General features: G+C 40.8%; 1 protein-coding gene across 1 annotated transcript in view; it reads right to left on the bottom strand.

Moving 5' to 3' along the window:
- Window positions 1–19,202, bottom strand: part of LOC113532774 (intermembrane lipid transfer protein VPS13B) — a 162,039-nt gene that overhangs the window by 18,577 nt on the left and 124,260 nt on the right. The window contains 5 exon segments of the mRNA XM_034298179.2: window positions 3,319–3,582; window positions 5,637–5,792; window positions 9,592–9,753; window positions 15,908–16,269; window positions 18,178–18,359. Of these exon segments, the coding sequence (XP_034154070.2) occupies window positions 3,319–3,582; window positions 5,637–5,792; window positions 9,592–9,753; window positions 15,908–16,269; window positions 18,178–18,359 (1,126 nt within the window).

The raw sequence follows: 19,202 nt of genomic DNA, 5'->3' as shown, positions 1-19,202 counted from the left end.
AAAAGGGAAATTAAGCATTCTGTCTATCTTTTCTGACTGGGCTGACAGCAGTACAAAGCCAGAATGATTTGAAGGTTCTTAATTTGCACATACTTGGTAGTTTTATTACAGTAGACTGATATTGCTTGAATTATATCTTAATAACGTCTGTGGTATAATGTGCTTATCGATGCCGTTAAATCACCATGGACGGATTTCTATTTTACGCCTCTGAACTGCCAGGCATTTTAACACCTGGATACCTTCTTGTGCATATGCACACACAAGGCAAGACCTTACAACAAAGTCACGTGGTGAATATACTACATCTTATTTTGCTATAAAATAATAAAATACTCTCATCAATAGTTTTCTGTCCTTTTATTTTTCTCACCTGATGCGCATGCCAGGCCTTTTTGGTTATATTATCAGGCCTTAGGTAAACTATCCTCCGAAGCTGTCAACAGACTCTTATCAACTTCATATTTTTGCAGTTAGGAGCAAACTGTTTTTGTGAGTTTGCACAGTACTCACCTCTTAGTCCATTAAAGCTTTACTCACATTGCCTACCACCTGCTACCATAGGCCTGTGATATCTAACCGTTGAATCGCCAGTTTTCCACTATGTATATATAGTCTCAGCTCAAACTGACTAACAGGCTATGAAGCAGGATTTAACACTTGTGTGGTCAAATGCCTGAGCTCTCTGGAAGTTAAAGATAGGCATCAGCTCTGCACATGATGCCTTCTTATCAATCATCTCAGAGAAGCAATTGATGGACCAGAAGTTTTATGCACAGAATTTGCAAGAATGCCTAAAAAGTCTGTAAACACATTTATGGACAAGTTGAAAGAAAGAGACTGGGGTCTCTTTGGAAGCATGTAGATGATAGTGTCAGATATAGTCCCCTCTGAAAATATTGGATAGTCCCCTCTGAAAGTATTGAATTGAAGAGATTTGTCTGAGATCAAAAGACAAATGAGACAATAGATAAGAATTTCAGCTTTCATTTCCTGATATTTACATCTAGATGTGTTAAACAACTTAGAACATGACACCTTTTGCTTGAACCCACCCATTTTTTAAGTGATCAGAAAATACTGGAACATGTGACTGACAGATGTTTCTTGTTGCCCAGGTGTGCCCTGTTAGAATGATTGCTTAAAGTTGGAATGGATCTTTCTAAAGGCTGCCTTCCTGCTAGCAAACACTACAGCAAGAATAATGGGAGAACTGCATGCTTTAGCGGTTAGGCCTGCCCTGCATATGCTGGTTGCCAGTTGATGAAGGATTAACCCAGGGTCATATCACCCACTTTTTATTTTTTTAATTTTTTTAAATCAATCAGTTGCCATTGACAAGGGTATTTTATAGTATGTCATACGGTCACCATGTGATTTTGTTGTAAGGTCTCAACATTCAGGTGTTAACATACAGAACCTGAGGGTTAAGACAGGTGAAACTGAACAACAACTCTTAACTAAAAGTGAAAGAAGTCTCTTTAAAGCTATTTCACAGGTTCTCCACACTTCCTACACTTCCTCCAAAATAGAATAATAGTATTTTCAGGATACATGCATAACATATGGGAAGACATTAACACCTTCATAGTCAGTAAAATAATACAAGACTTCTCTTTCTTTGATAAAAAAATATCTTTGGTTGCCATTTTATTTCAACCCATAGTGAGAACTATCAATTTTTGTTTTCCTTTTCTCATCAGAATTTTTTTTTAAGTGTAATTATCATTGTAAACTCACTGAGCACTCAATTATGAAAACTATACTAATACTGTGTAGGGCCTCCCTTCGCTCTCAAAACACCCTCAATTCTTCGTGGCATGGATTCCACAAGATTTTGGAAACATTCCTTTGAGATTCTGCCCCATGTTGACATGATTGCATCACACAGTTCCTGCTGATTTTTCTAGTGCACTTTCATGCTGCGAATCTCCTGTTCTACCACATCTCAAAGGTGTTCTATTGAATTCAGATCCGGTGACTGGGAAGGCCACCGAAGAACATTGAACTCATTGTCATGTTCATGAAACCAGTTTGAGAAGACTTTTGCTTGGTGACATGGTGCATTATCATGCTGGAAGTAGCCATTAGGAGATGGGTAAATTGTGGTGATGAATGGATGCACATGGTCAGCAACAATACTCAAAAATGCTGTAGCATTCAAGTGATGATTGATTGGTATTAACGTGCCCAAAGTGTGACAAGAAAACATTTCCCACACCATTACACCACCTCCACCAGCCAGGACTGTTGACACAAAGCAGGTTGGGTCCATAGACTCATGCTGTTTGTGCCCAATTTTGACCCTACCATCTGTGTGCCTCAGCAGAAATTGAGATTCATTAGACCAGGCTATGTTTTTCCAGTTTTCATCTGTCCAGTTTTGGTGAGTCTGTGCCCACTGCAGTCTCAGCTTTCTGTTCTTGGTTGAAAGAAGTGGAACCTGAAGTGGTCTTCTGCTGTTGTAGCCCATCTGCCTTAAGGTTCGATATGTTGTGCATTCTGAGATGCCTTTTCTGCTCACCACAATTGTACAGAGTGGTTATCTGAGTTACTGTAGCCTTTCCCCAGTCTGGCCATTCTCTGTTGACCTCTCTCATCAATAAGGCATTTCTGTCAGCAGAAATGCTGCTCACTGCATGTTTTTTCTTTATTGCACCATTCTGAATAAACTCTAGAGACTGTTGTGCATGAAAATCCCAGGAGATCAGCAGTTAAAGAAATATTCAATCCAGTCTCTCTGGCACCAACAATCATGCCATGGTCAAACTCACTGAGATACAATTCAATTCTATTTGTATAGTGCTTTTAACAATGGACATTGTCACAAAGCAGATTTACAGAAATATATAAATTACAGATATAAATTTTACATTTTTTAAATTTATCCCTACTGAGCAAGCCAGAGGCAACGGTGGCAAGGTAAAACTCCCTGAAAAGATATGAGGAAGAAACCTTGAGAGGAACCAGACTCCAAAGGGAACCCATCCTCATCTGGGTGACACCGGATAGTGTGATTGTAAATAATTTCCCTTCTATAACTGTGTACTATGTAGCCAAAAAGTGCAGTTGTGTAGGCAGGAACGTATGAGCAATTTATAAAATATGAGCATCAGAGTTGCACATTTTTTTCCCCATTCTGAACTCGAAGCTGCTGGCCCATATCTGCTTGATTTTTATGCATTACACTGCTGCCACATGATTGATTAGATAATTGCATGAATGTACAGGTTTGCGGGTGTTATAAATAAAGTGCTCAGTGAGTGAGTCTTGATCATTTTTAACAGGCCATCAATCCATCATCATACCATTACATACCTGAAGCACACAGCTGTTGTTTCCACAAGTATGTTTAAGAAATACATCCTGGGACCACTCCCGGTCTTTCTGTTGACGCACACAGAGACCAGTCACTTCAGAGTCCTCCAGCACATACGAAGGTAACTTGCTCTCTGGATCAACAGAAGACTGCAGCTTTCGCATCTGCACCTGGCCCTCCAGCCCAACACAGCGCTGTATCAACTGCACCTCAATCGCCTCACTCAAGTAGCTGCATATCACCTGCCTTCCACAGATAATAATCTGAGGGAGAAAGACAGAGATATTAAAAGAATGGGTTTTGGTAACTATAATCAGTAACAGTGTTTAAACGTTAAAGTTCAATTCAATTTTATTTGTCACAAAGCAGCTTTGTAAAGTAAAGTGCTTCTTAGATGCTGCCAGCTGCTTGTGTTACTGGATTACTCTCTCTCAATGAGGCAATATGTCTTCTGTGTAGACAAATGCATGTGTATGCACCATGCATCCACACATCATTTCCCACGACTATACAGACAACACTCCTCCAGTGTTACTGCACACCAGATGCACAAACTTCTTCCCCAGTAATAATATTTATGGAATCTGTAGTCCCTTATCAGTGTAAGGCCACGTGATCCAACTGTTTAATTCCAACTATATATAAAGCTGTTAATGTTAAGAAACTTGCACAACAGCCAGACCTCTTTATTTTATTTACCGTTTATTTTTCTGAAGAATTTTTTAATTACATCGATTATTAGGCCCTACGTTTCAAATATATTCACAACTGAGAGAAGATCTCAGATCCCAACTGAGAGATCTTTTAGCCAGGATAGCCAAGAGCCTTTTGCACAACAAAGTTCTTTTACATAGAGTAATGATTCAATAACCTGAGTAAGGAAAAGAAAGTATCTACTGAACAAACGGCCCACTTCAGTAATAAAAACGTTTATAATTAAATGAATTTATATATTAATCAGCATATATTTTATACTGCATCAGAACTAGGCCTGTCACTACATTTGTTGGACGATATATTGTCCGAGAAATAACTGCGATAAATGATATTATTGTTATATTAAGACCATTTTATGCCACTGATATAATGATAATATTATAGCATAATAACACAAGTACACCCTTTCAAAGAGCAATGAATGTTTAATTCGTAAGAATATTCAGACATTCAACGAATAAATACAAACCAAACAGCGCCGTGTTATACTGTTTATTGCAAAAGAACAAACCTGGCTGTTAACAAAGTGCATTTATTTTTAAACTAAAGTGCATAAAATTATAAAATCAAAAGATTTAACCTAGGCTCTCAGGCCAGGCCCAGTGTTAATTTTCACACTGTTTTTAGTCAAAGTTTTTGTCTTCTGATGAAAACATTCTTTAAATTTAGTCAATATTCCATCATGTCATATTTATTAATTTTAGTCAATTTTACTCTGACTACAGTGGCATTGAATATTAGTCAATGGCATTTTAGTTGATGAGAAAATGCAAAAATTAAACCAAATATTCACACATTTTATATATCAACTTAAGCATATATCAACAAAAACAAATCTTTTTTCTTCCTCAAAAAACATGTGCATTGTTAATATCTTGTGTGTTTTTTTTTTTCAACAGTATTTTTTTAAATTAAAATCAGTGCTAGTGCTTTCTACACATCTTACATTTGAATGCACAGTTTTTGCATTCCAATGTGCATTTTTTATCTTAAATTCAACGAATATTCAAATTTGACAGCCCTAGAGCAGATGAGAGGACAGAAGCAGCACGAATGGCTAAAATATTGCTGACATTCATTCTTATGTAAAGTAAACACAATGGGCAATATCAAGGTCAGCAAAAATGATTGACGTCATGTCCATATATTGTACGATAAGTTGATAATGTAATTATAGTGACAGGCTTAATCAGAACTAACATTATCAGTAGCATAACATAATTTTGTGACATTCAGTGAAAACCTTGAGGAGGTGATATTTTAATGTGAAATTTAATGTTTGTTTTTTTTTTGACTGAACCACAGTGATGGAGGTTCAGTCAAAAAAAACTGTGCCAGGTGTAAACGGCATTGTAAATCGCTCACTGTTCAGAGACAAATGTTAATACCAAGTGGGAATGGAGCCAGAGGGAAAAGTTTATGGGCTTTGCTTTCTTTAGAAGGACTGAATGAAGAGTGACATTGTGTGTTCCCCTGCACAAACGCCTACCAGGAACAGTATTATAATTCCAGTAACACGCAAGTTATCTGGCAAGTTAGCAGTACATTAACTTGCCAAACAACATGGTTTTATGCAATGGACTGTGTAAGAGTACTCTACCTGCTTTTGCACTCCGCTGAGCTGCTGAATTTTAATAATGAGTGAGGCAATTTGGCTCTTCCTATGGATGCATCTGAGCATTGTCCCCACATTGTCAATACTGAAGGGCTCTGACCAGCGCCAGTTACCCCAGCCTTCAATACAGACATGCAGCAGCTGTGGAAAGCATATACACACAGACACACACAGACACATTAAATGTTGAAGGTGACAACTAAGTTCTGCTGGTGCACTCATGTCAATATCCTCAGAAAACCCACTTGTATTTGTGTTAATCTACTGTATATGACACATCTCCATTTGCAAAGATAGACATCAGACAGCATTTTTGTAATTGAGACAATAGAACAATACTGTCATAATTTCAAGCAATATCATAATCACATGCATCATATGATCCTGTGAAACAAAGAGGCATATATGCTGGATGCTCTGCACTATAAGACCATACCCAAAGACCACCAATGACTTCTATTCCAAATTAGTGATGAGGGAGAGAAGAGTGAATTGAAAGGATATGGAATACATGCGAAGGAGAGAAAGGCAGAGAAAAAATGTACAGGCATATGAAAGGTAATTAGCCCAGGCAACTTTGTTTTAGTTTAAGGAGATCCAATTCACTAGAGATGATTTACCACTAAGAATTGTTTGTTAATATTTCGTTTACACCCTGGGTGCATGTCATTTGTTGATGTGTAAGTCTTGAAATGCAGAAATGCAAATCTATGGTCACAACCAACAGTGTTTTTTCACCACTTGCATTACATCTGAAGTTAATGGACAGATGTACTGTAATGCAATGATGTAATGGCAGCTGTTACGCAGGGTATGGTAAGGGAGAAAACTCACTCTGACTGGATAACACCAACCCGACCAGACCTGGCAGGGAGAATGGAAGAAAACCCAATTCCAGACTGGAGAATTCACTCCAGAATGAACACCTGTCCATCGCAGGGCACCATGCACACACTCTCATTCAGGGTGTTTCTGCCAGTTGAACAGAAATATCCCAAGAGCTGCACAGCTGGGCATCTACCCTGCCCCTGCCTGGGTAGCATTAGCCAGTTAGCCTGGGAAGACTCCCTCGGCAGCACCACTGTAGGTACCATGCATCCATAGATGAGGTGTATATTAAATCATATTTACAGTACATGGAAGAACGTAGCACCAGATAGTACAAAATTCATCTGTTGCCACAGCATAACTATCAGTAATGTACTAACTTCATGCACTAAATTCAGGTACTAACGTTCCCCTGCTACAGGCCTGATGACGTACCTCAGTTCCATCAATGGCCATCTAATCCTGTTTCTAAACTTTCTAATTTCACCAGACGGTTTCTGGATATTGTTATATCTGTATCAGTTTAGGGTTACTATTAGAAAACTGTCCAAACATTTCTAGTTATGACCTGCCCAGATATGTTTATAGCTCATCAATAACTGTTCATATGCTGTCAACTGTGAATGTACTGTGGGATTATTTTCTATTTTTCCATGATTGTGTGTTAATAGATACATGATTTATTCATTTTAAGATCAATTCAATTAAATGTGATTTGTGTTTGTGTCATTGTTCACTCATGATGTACACATGTCTGTTCATTGGGTCATAATATTCTGTCCCTGCTCATGTTTTTCTCCTATCTTAGCCTTAGGCTTTATCTATATCCAGCTTTTGGTTAGACAATAGAATGCCCAGGTTGTCTTCATGCAGGCAATAAACCATCTCTTTTATTATAACCTGGCTCTTAGTCTCCTGATTCTTCAGTCATCTTACTTCTGATGAAACTGCAGTATTTTTATGGTCATCTAGAAAGATTTACAATAATTTTGGTGACCCTGGCAGGACAGTGATGTTCTCCATCCATGCACTGTGACAACCCAGATAGACATCATCACCTACCTGATCTCATCCGGTGATCCTGTTCCTGTGGTCCTGACAAACGTATGCCAGCAGGGATGAGTAAGTCATCCCCACTGCTACAGGCCTGATGATGTACCTCATTTCCATCAAAGAACTTGCAAGATGACAGAATCAATTGGATGATAAAATAAGAGTTTGATTGATAGAAGTTCAGTAGAAGTTTCTCAGTACCGAAAGAGTTAGCACTGTTTTATACAGTATGGCAATGAGTAATCAGGATCCTGATAATCTCAGTGTTGAGAGGGAGCTAGGGCAAATTTTATAAGTTGTGTGGAAAGAAAAAGGCTAAGTTATGTAAAGAGTTTGGTATTCCAGAGCAACCAGAGTGGCGCAGAGAGCAGAGAGTGTTTTTCTGATTTTCCGCATCAAGCGTAAAGAACTTGAGGCAGTGGTGCAGGTGTTCAGGCAGTGGCATGCTTTCCTAATACATGAGAAAAAGTGTGAGAGCAATGAGATAGTCGCTAAGCTGGTACAGGAATGTGCCAACCATAAACGCACCGCTATCTCTACTCATAAAACTTGTGAGCACTTTCGAAGTTCCATTAACTTTCTCCAAACCAAGATTGAGGGTTTGGGAAAACAGACACTACCTTTGTCTAAAGCAAAGAAGCTGTATCCATTTCTTAAAAGCCTTAACCACCTATCAAAGACACTTCAGATTTGTCACCCTCCAATGATGATTCAGATTACCCTGGCTTAGATCGTGCAGCCACTGGGGTAGCCAAGGACGAGCAGGTAAAAGTAATAAAAATATCAGCCACTGAGAGAAATGGGCATGGGCGCATTAGTGACTCAGATGATATGTAAAATTCAGTTATACAACTTGCATCCTTTGGATGTTTTTCCACATGCTCACAGACACTCATGCCTACCGAAGTGGAGAAGTTGAATGCTTATTATGATAACTACGAAGATAAGGATTTAAGATAACCATAACCCGCATTATGTTCAGGTGTTTATGCTGTATGGAGGATACAATTCAAGTTCCATTTCTGGAAGTTCTTGGAAGTTGCATTTTGAAGCCCAACTGGCACAAGGCAAGTCTTTGTGATCTTGTGAGCTTGCCTCTCGGCGTATGCATTTTCACTCAAATGTGAAAATGCATGTGTCTGCTTTGTTGCAAACAACTGCTAATGTTCTAATGCATAAGCCGTTCAGTGGGATGAGTGCCGGTATTGTCACAAGCAGGGGCATTGGGAGCATGTATGAAGTAAGAAGAAGGCTGACTCGAAAACGCTGAGTGGGAAATGGGATCCAACTTCCGGAGCATTCCAGCCTGATCCACTGGGTCGGGACTATCTCGCCAGAGATAGTGAGGCAATTAATTCAGCTGGTACAATGCTCCTTCTAACACTCAGATGCTTTACCTCCACCTCCTGGTGCACACTCTTTTTGGATATGTCTGCTGTGAGAGCCTATTTTCAGCCAATTATGCATGAGCAGGATTACAGATAGTGATAATCACTGTGAATGATCATGAACGCTGTTTTCTGATTGACACTGGTGCACAAGTATCAATAATTCAAACAGAGATGGCTAGAGGTTTTGGTCTTTGTCTAAGTAGATCTAGCATTGTCATTTCTGGTGTGACTGGAGAAAATGCCTTTGGTGTTGTACATGATTTTGAAAGTATTTGGTGCCTTTTTAACAGCTGCAGGCACACCCATTAAACATGCCTCATTTGTGTCAGGCAGTTGAAGTTGTTCAGGTACCGTATAACGATGCTACCTGTTCAGCAACCACTAGGCAGACACAGAAACACAAATAATTGACTCTCCTCTTCAGCTCACTTCACATTTTTAAATGGGTTTAGGTCAGACGTTTGGGATTAAAATCAGTCAAACACACTAATGGGATTGATAGGTCAAAACCTTGATTCTATGGTCATTTTTCTGTAAATTCGAACGTACATTTGCATCACTGTACTGTTTTTTGCCAAAAAACTCATTAAACCCTGTTTCAATAGTAGGTGCATGCATTCATGCAAATAAAAAACTGCTAAATATAAATGACAGAGAGAGACAGTTACCTGAGGGGCTTTGTGGGATCTCCAACAATACTGGTGGCTTTGGCCACTGGACAGCACCACACTTTCATCTGTATCCACCTGACCAAAACACAGCGTCTCCTGTGTGTCATTACAGACTACATAGTGACAGAAAATGAGCTCCTCTTCTTCTGGTTTCAGGTTCTGCATGTTAACAAGAGACACAAACAAAAACACACAAACATGCACACAAAAACCTTATTGAGATACTAATAGTACACAGTACTTGGAATAATCATATATAATAATATTACACTAGGTTTAGAATAATCACAAAGTAAACAATTTCACCAGAAAACTGTTTCACAAAGTTCCTCAGGGGTGAGATTGAAAAACAAAGTGAGGTTTAATTTGCATCTGCATCAAGGTGTCACTCTATGTGTTTGTCACTTTGTGATTATGGATGATTGCTGGTTTTGGTTAATGATGTATAAAAAAAATTATGTAGCAAATTGAAAAGCACAGTGGAATAGTGAACCCATAATATACAGTACCCTCAGAAAGTATTGGAACCAAAAGACCAATTCTTTTGTTTTTGCTGTACACTGTAGCACAATTGGGCTTGAGATCAAAAGATGAATGAGACAATGCATTAGAATTTCAGCATTCACTTCCTGACATTTGCATTTAGATGTGTTAAACAACTTAGAACATGGCACCTTTGATGACAGACCACAATTTTTAGGGAAGCAAAATTGGAATGGACAGTTTTAAAGTAAATGACACTTAATATTTGGTTGCATATACCTTACTTGCAATACCTGCATCAAACAAACTGTTGCATTCTTCTTTTATAATGCATTTCCAGGCTTGTACCACAGATTCCTTCATTTGTTGGGAGGATTCTCCCTTCAGTCTCCTTTTCAGAAGGTGAAAGGCATGCTCAATTGGGTTAAGGTCTGGTGATTGACTTAGCAGGTCTAAAACCTTCCAATTTCTCCCGATAAACTTGTTTGTTGTGTTAGCAATATGTTTTGAGTCACTGTCTTGCTGCATGATGAAGTTCCTCCCAATTAGATTGGATGCATTTTTCTGTAAACTGACATGCAGAATGTTTCTGTAGACATCTGAGCTCATTCCGCTGCCACCATCATGAGTTACATCATCAATAAAGATTAGTGAGCCCGTTCCAGAAGCAGTCATGCAAACCTAAGCCAATACACTACTACCACGGTGCTTGACTGATTAGCTCGTATGTTTTGGATGATGAGCAGATCCTTTCTTTGTCCACACTTTGGTGTTTCCATTTCCTTAGTAGAGGTGCATCTTGGTTCCAGGACACTTGTGGCTCATCTCTGTATTTCTGTGTGAATTCCAATCCGGCCTTCTGACTCTTACTGCTGATGAGTGGTTTGCATCTCGTGATATTGATTGCTGTACCTTCACCCCTGTCCTGTGGAGGTTGATGTTACTGTTGTTTTTGGGTTTTTCATCACAGCTCTTACAATATTCTGGTCATCAACTGATGATGTTTTCCTTGGCCGATCTGTTCAATGTTCTTTTTCATTTTATCCACCAGTGGCTTCTTTTTTTTCAGGACAAAAGGTGCTATGTTCTAAGTTGTTTAATACATCTACATGTAAATACCAGGAAATTAAAGCTGAAATTCAGATCTATCGTCTCATCTTTTGAATATATATTTGACCCGTGACATAGTTCCTGTTTTCAAATCATTTGCTGGGTCTTTCTCGCCTGTGTCAAGAACACTTAAACTCTACCCTTTTTTCTTTTTTTCATCAATCATTTCTTTTGTTGCAATTTTCACTCTCCCCTTCTCCTGCATTTTAATTTTCTCAAAGAACACTTTCATTTTTTTTTCATCTAAAGACAGCAAAGCGGAGGCCATCTCCATCGGATCTGTCTAAAATATTCTCCAAAAATACAATATATGGTTATGTGGACAATATAACCCTAATCGCTGATCTGATATGATGTTTTACTCCCCTTTGAGAACACACTTCCTCATCATAATCATCAACTTGTGTACTATATCCCCTAGCTATGCATTTCTTCAAAGAGATACTTCCAGAAGCAACTGAATCTCTTCTAAAAATAACCAATTCTTCCCTTAGCACTGGCTACGTACCTAACGTAATGTAAAAAGACTCACTGTGCACCAGAATTGAACCCAGGCCTCCATGTAAGGAGACTTAAGCAAACTGAGTGAGCCACCAACCAGTACTTAATAGATAGATAGATAGATAGATAGATAGATAGAACCCAAGTGCCAGGTAAGCTGAGAGAACATACAGAAAAAAGGCTAGAGTATAGCTCTAGTTGCAAAATACCCAAAATACCAGTCAAGTCTTTTGCCAGGACTCTAAAACAGTCTGAGCACATGAAAGCCTAAGTGCCACGCTTGAGTAACTTGGCAGACTGGTGTAGCTCATTGCTCCTGATTTCGGAGCAGTCCTGTGCCACCCTCTGGTGGTGAAAGGCAGCCTAGCTGATGACGCAGCCCCAGGCTGGGCTGATTTAGGACCTCCTCTCCAGGGAACGCCTTATGATGTTCCCAACCCCATAGCACGGTCGTGCCTGAAGGCCCTGGTGAGCTGCTTGAGGTCCAGGATGTGGCATGTGGGGACCTATGAATGCTCCTCTGGACCATACCCTTCCCTCTCAATGAGGTACTGGGTGCTGCCCTGGACCCACCACATGTACAAGAAGCATCTAATGGTGTAGACTGGTCCTTCAGGTGTGGTGCTGGGGGAGCCAAGCTCAGGTCCGGGGCTTGGGTTCTGCAGAGTCCGGGTTTCAGCCAGGACAAGTAAAATGTGGGGTTGACATGCAGAACAACTGATATGAGACTGGATTTTTTCTCTGAACAATCAACCTCCTGCTCCAGGAATAGGGGGGAGTATATGCAAACTGGCACTAAAAAGGGGACATACCCAGAAGTCGTTGTGAGCATATTCTGCCCAAATAAGGTACTCAGCCCAGGATGACTCGTTGGAAGAAGCCAGACATCATAGCATCTATTCAAGATCTTGGTTTACTCTATCTGTCTGGCCTTTTGACTTGGGGTGGAAGCCCGAGGACAGACTGACCAAGGCCCCTAGTAGCTGCCCAAAGGCCCTCCAAACCCGGCTGGCAAACTGGGGGCCTTGGTCTGATACCACATCCGAGGGTAACCCATGAACCCAGACTATACGCTGCAACAGTAGTCTTGCTGTCTCCTTGGCCGACAGGATCTTGGGTAGTGCAACGAGTTTGCAGGCTTTAGAGAACCGGTCGACCATGACTAATATCACCGTATTGCCGTTGGATGCAAAGAGCCTGATGATAATGTCTAGTGAGGGGTGGACCCATCAATGTCCCCACCACAGCACTGTTTCTGGCGGGCGCTCAGAAGATTGGGGCTCCCACTAGTGGGAGAGGGAGTCAGGCTTGGAGTTTTTGAGCCTAGTCGATATAACAGCACAAAATCAAACCATGCAAAGAAGAGTGCCCACCTGGCCTGGTGGGGGTTAAGACGCTTGACCTGCTGAACGAAGGCAAAGTTCTTATGGTCCATCCAGACCAGGAATTGGTGTTTTGCTCCCTCCAACCAGTGTCTCCATTTCTCTAGGGCAAGATTAACTGCCAAGAGTTCCAGGTCCCCAATATTATAATTACATTCTACAAGAATGAGGAGTGAAGAGAAGTGAAAAGAAGGCACGAGAGTCCAGCTTCGGTCGGAGCTTGACAGCTGGTAAAGAACTGCCCCTGTGCCTATATTGGAGGCATCCACCTCTACCACAAAGGGGAGCTTGGGATCTGGTAGCTGTAGGACTGAGGCCATGGACAGGAGGCGCTTGAGCTCCTTGAACACCTCCTGGGCTTCTGAGTTCCACTAAAACCACCCTGTGGAATTCTTTGTAAGGGCAGTTAGTGGTGTCACCACAGTACTAAAATTCTGGATGAAGCACCAAAAGAAATTAGCAAAGCCCAGAAAGCATTACACTAGGCAGAAAGATCAGACACAGCCAGTCCACAACTGCCTTGATCTTGGCTGGGTCCATGCTCAGACAGCACTTGGATATCACAAACCACAGGAAGGTGACTGACTGAGCATGGAAAAGTGATTTCTCCAATTATGCTTAGAGATGATTCTCTAGGAGCAACTGGAGAACCATTCTGACATGAACTACGTGGTCATCAATTGACCGACTGCGGATGAGAATGTCATCTATATAGACAAACACGTAGCAGTCAATGGCGTCCCTCATTGATGTAACCTTGTTGATGTAACACTGGAAGACAACTGGTGCATTCATCAGCCCGAATGGCATCACAAGGTACTCATAATTCAATTCAATTTCATTTGTATAGAGCTTTTAACAGTGGACATTGTCACAAAGCAGCTTTACAGAAATACATAAATTCAGAATATAAATTTTATAAATTTATCCCTAAGCCAGAGGCGACGGTGGCAAGGAAAAACTCCCTGAGATGATATGAAGAAGAAACCTTTAGGAGCCAGACTCAAAAGGGAACCCATCCTCATCTGGGTGACAATGGATAGTGCAATTATAAATAGTTCCCTTCTATAACTATATACTACATAGTCAAAAAGCGCAATTGTGTAACCAGGATTGATCATCGATTGATCATATTATTCTCCTTGATAGACTAAAAAATATTTTTGGAGTTAAGAGAATGACCCTCTCTCCTGGCTCAGGTTTTATTTGACTCATCGTTATCAGTATGTAGATGTAAATGGTGACTTCTCTGTGCATACTAAGGTAAAGCTTGGTGTTCCACAAGGTTCTGGTTTGGGCCTACTGCTTTTTTCCCCCCTATATATGCTACCTCTGGGTAAATGTATACGTAAACATGGTATTAGCTTTCTCTGTTATGCTGATGACACACAGTTGTATGTTTCAGCAAAGTCAGATGACAGACACCAGCTTAATAAAGTTGAGGAATTTGTAAAGTACATTAAACACTGGATGCTTAATAGCTTCCTTCTACATAATTATAGATAGAAGTAAGCTTTCTGATTACATAGTAACTCTGGATGGACTTTTGGACTATGTAGTATACAATTATAAAAGAAAAATTATTTATAATTACACTATCAGGTGTCACCCAGATGAGGATGCATTCCCTCTGGTCCCTCAAAGTTTTTTCCTCTTGTCATCTTAGGGAGTTTTTCCCTTGCCACCCACTATGCCGATGAATAGTCTGTCTGATAACCAGATGAAAATTCATGCTCTCCTTCTATAAAGAGCTTGGAGTTTATACACAAACCTCATTTATAAAGATGTGAAGGTGGAATAATGTTAATGTCCACCATAAGTAAAAAGTGTGAATTGTCACAGAACAGCACCCTGTCCAATAGTAGCTCTGAAAGGTCATTGAATTCTGGCAAATATTCAGAGCTAATAAGAACAAGAGTTTTTTTCTCTTGTCATCTTAGGGAGTTTTTCCCTTGCCACCCACTATGCCGATGAATAGTCTGTCTGATAACCAGATGAAACTTCATGCTCTCCTTCTATAAAGAGCTTGGAGTTTAAACACACACCTCATTTATAAAGATGTGAAGGTGGAATAATGTTAATGTCCACCATAAGTAAAAAAGTGTGAATTGTCACAGAACAGCACCCCGATCAAAAGTAGCTCTGAAAGGTCATTGAATTCTGGCAAATATTCAGAGCTAATAAGAAAATAAGAAAGCTAATAAGACATAAGAAATGTGTGTGCTCTTGGCAAGGTGGTGGCTACTTCAGGGTCTGGGGAGAATGTGGGATTTCCTCAGATACAGCTCGTCAGACCTGGACACATGCACACACAAGTTATGGCCCTGAATGCAGACAAATGGCAGAATCACAGCACTGATGAGAGTCTGTTGCAGCTCCCCTATACATTCACAGTGACACCTTGGCAACACCTTAATCACATATCCACATGGTCATCACATACACTGCATGTCCAGAAGTATGTGGACACCTGATCATCACACCCATATGTGGGCCTCCCCAAACTGTTGGAGCATATAATTGTTTAGGATGTCTTTGTATGATGTAGCATTAAAATTTCCCTTCACTGGAACTAGAATGACAATGCCCCTGTGTACAAAGTGAGGTCCACAGAGACATGGTATGCCAAGGGGGTGTGAAAGAACTCCATTCTCAGAAGAGGTGAGGTATATAACAAGTAAGTGATACTAAATCTAGGATGGGATGTTCAAAACGCACATATGGGTGTGACTGGGCAGGTGTCCACATACTTTTGGTCATAAAGTGTACATACTGACAGTCACCCATACAGAAATTTGCATGGTGTGTGTGTGTGTGTGTGTGTGTGTGTGTCTCACCTGTTGCCATGCTTTCAGTGCTGTGTCCAAGGTATGTATAATATGCTGCCCCACTGTAATCAACATGGGCTCCAAGAAAACACTGAAATGGAGCATCAGCTGTGTTTGCTGGGAGTGTGAGTATTTTTTAGTGGCATGGCCCTGTAGGCTAAATGGTTGCAGGAGAGGCAAGAGGGTGAGGTTCCTGTAGTCCACCAAGTGGCAGTGCAGTGTGGAGTACAAGTGCAGCTCCTGCCCCAGTTGAGCTCCCTTACTCCACTCTCGCACAAATGCCTTTGGCTCATGCAGAGACACTACTGCATACTCTTGAACAAATGGCAGCTTCCTGTCTTGGAGGAATGGTCGGAGCCGCTGTGATGGAGCTAAGGAGGAAAAAAAAACAATTAGGATATATAGCTGCAAGCAGCTTTGGGCCCAAGCACCATGGGCACAGCAGTGTCTGTTTCGACAGTAAGTTTTAGCCTGCCTGTGTTATAATGTCACATCATTGAACATGATGTGATCTGAACATGAAATCTGATCCAGATTTCAACATTACTGGATATATTGACATCATTCTGACTCTATGTGCTATGACTCTTTTCCACACTCTAAAAGACATGTTAAAATGGTTTGTTTATTAGCCTCACAGGAATACAGGAATTATAGCCATTTTTTTTTCCAGAGTCCTTCCATTTTCACTGGCTGAAAAGTAATTGGACAAACTAACAATTATAAATATAAGGATTATTTTTAATACTTGGCTGCAAATCCTTTGCAGTCTATGACTGCCTGAAATCTGGAACACACCAAATGCTGAGTTTCCTCCCTTGAGATGCTTTACCAGGTCTTTACTGCAGCTGCCTTCAGTTGCTGCTTGTTTGTGGGTCTTTCTGACTTCAGTTTTGACTTCAGTAAGTGAAAAGCATGATCAGTTGGGTTGAGATCATCAGACATTTAAGAACATTCAATTTCTTTGCCTTAAAAAGCTCTTGGGTTGCTTTTGCGGTATGTTTTGGGTAATTATCCAAACACTGTCCTATCAGTTTTGCAGCATTTGACTGAATCTGAGCAAAAGTATAGCTCTAAATATTTCAGAATTCATTCTGCTACTTCTGTTAGCAGTCGCATCATCAAAAAACACCAGTAACCCAGTTCCACTGGCAGCCATACATGCCCATGCCATAACAGTGCTCAACCATGTTTGACAGGTGATGTGGTATGCTTTGGAACACGAGCCCTTCCTTTCCTCTTACATACTCTTCTCTTCCTATCATTCTGGGACAAGTTAATCTTGCATCAGAACTGGTCAGGCTTTTTTTTTTTTTTTTTTTTTTTTAAGCAAGTCTAATTTAGTCTTACTGTTCTTTAGTGTTACCAGTGGTTTGCGTCTTGAGGTAAACCATCTGTATTTACATTCATGAAGGCATCTCTTGATTGTAGACTTTGACAATGATATGCCTACCTCTTCTAGGGTGCTCTTGACTTGGCTAGATATTGTGAAGGGGTTTTTCTTCACCAAGGAAAGAATTCTGCAATCATCCACTTTATTTGTCTTCCAGGCCTTTTGGTGTTGCTGAGTTCACCACTGCATTCCATCTTTTGGGTGATCTGGCCACTCCTAAAGTTTCTGCTATTTCTCTGATAGGTCTGTTTGGTTTTTTGCAGCCTAATGAAGGCTTCCTTCACTTGTATTGACTCTTTGGACCGCATATTGAGAGTTCTCATGAATAGCTGTCAAATGCAAATTCAATGCTTGGAATCAACTCCAGAATTTTTATCTCCTTAATTTGTCATGAAATAATGAGGAAACAGGCTACACCATGAAAATGCATTTCAGTCAATTGTCCATTTACTTTTGAAAATGGAGGGACTCTGAAAAAACGGCTGTAAGTCCTTACACGGTTACTGCAATATTTTTGTTAACTCCCTTGGATTAAAGCTGAAAGTCTACACTTCAATCACATCTTAATTGCTTCATTTCCAAATTCCAAATACTTCCAAATACTTCCAAATACTTATGGACCTGTCAAATCCATATGGACCTGTTAAATTGTCAAATAAATCATTTTGAAATGGGCTATATTTTGCTCTAAGCTAAGCCATCCTGGAGGCCCTAATCTCCGAATCAGGTAAAGTTTGGAAGTGAGGAAATCCAGCTGGACTGGATGCATGCATCATGCACAAAGGAAAAAGACAGATAAATCACACCACAGAACTTTGACAGTTGATGCAGGTTTCCTAGTAGACCATGTGTTCAGTGAGGCATGCCAGGTGAGTGTGGGTGTTACCTGTGCCAAGCTGTTCCAGGTGATGGCACAGCCGCAGCTCCAGGTGAGCCAGTTTCAGGGACACACCGAGTGATGGCACAAGCCATGGTGCAAAACAGGAGTCGACCTGCATACACGCTGCCAGTGCAGTAGGAGATACCAACTGCTCACAGGGCAACTGGGAACCTGACTCACTTTCGGAACTAAACAGAGACAGAAACATTGTATATATAGTAATGTAACTGCAGCGTACATCAATAATAGTGAATGTGGTAAAAATTAGTATTAAGAGAAACAGGACATTATGGAAAAAAATTCTTTCATCAGTTGTACAAGTTAAGTGTTTTTGAGGCTGTAGGAATTGATGCCAGTTGATATTTGAAATGAATGATAATGTGAGTTATTGTCAAAACATGACATTCATTCCATAGGGTTTCAAAGTTCTGAAAGTGTAGAGGAGCTCTTTCTCTTTAAGCTTTTAAAGAGTTACCCCGAAACCAGTTCCCTGAACCCGTGCTTTCCCTCCCCCTTCCTCTCCCCCTGTGTCTGTCTCCTCTCTCCCCCAGGTGGGTGAATCCGGGGCCGCAGGTGTGGGAGTAAGGCCTGGGCCGGTGTGCTGGCATTCCTAGAACCACTGCCACGTGATGGAGATGGGGGCATTGGTCCGGAACCCCCGACACACTGCAGGCCGGCCCTGATCGAGCTGGGTCATACCGCATACCGATGAGTGCTCAAGGGGGTACATCCACGCATACCACGGATTCGGGCTGCAACCAGACATAAATTCATCAATGCTTGGTTCAAGGTGAAGAATTGGGAAAGGCACATTTGGTGAAGGTGAGGTATGTGCACGGGGATGTTCATGAATATCCGCTAGTGCAGGTCATTATTCATTTCTGGGGACAAAAATATAGAGCAGAGGCTGCGGATAGTCCTCGCCTCACCCATCCACTAATCCTGGGGACAAATTGGCTGGGGTTTCGAGCGTTAGCGAGAGAAATGTTTGTGGATGGGTCCTGCAGTAGTGAAAAATGGTGTGGGATGTG

This window comes from Pangasianodon hypophthalmus, chromosome 22, assembly GCF_027358585.1.
Source record: "Pangasianodon hypophthalmus isolate fPanHyp1 chromosome 22, fPanHyp1.pri, whole genome shotgun sequence".
NCBI classification, from domain to species: Eukaryota; Metazoa; Chordata; class Actinopteri; order Siluriformes; family Pangasiidae; genus Pangasianodon; species Pangasianodon hypophthalmus.
Note: the sequence above shows the minus strand (reverse complement) of the source record. Positions and strands in the feature narration are given on the sequence as shown.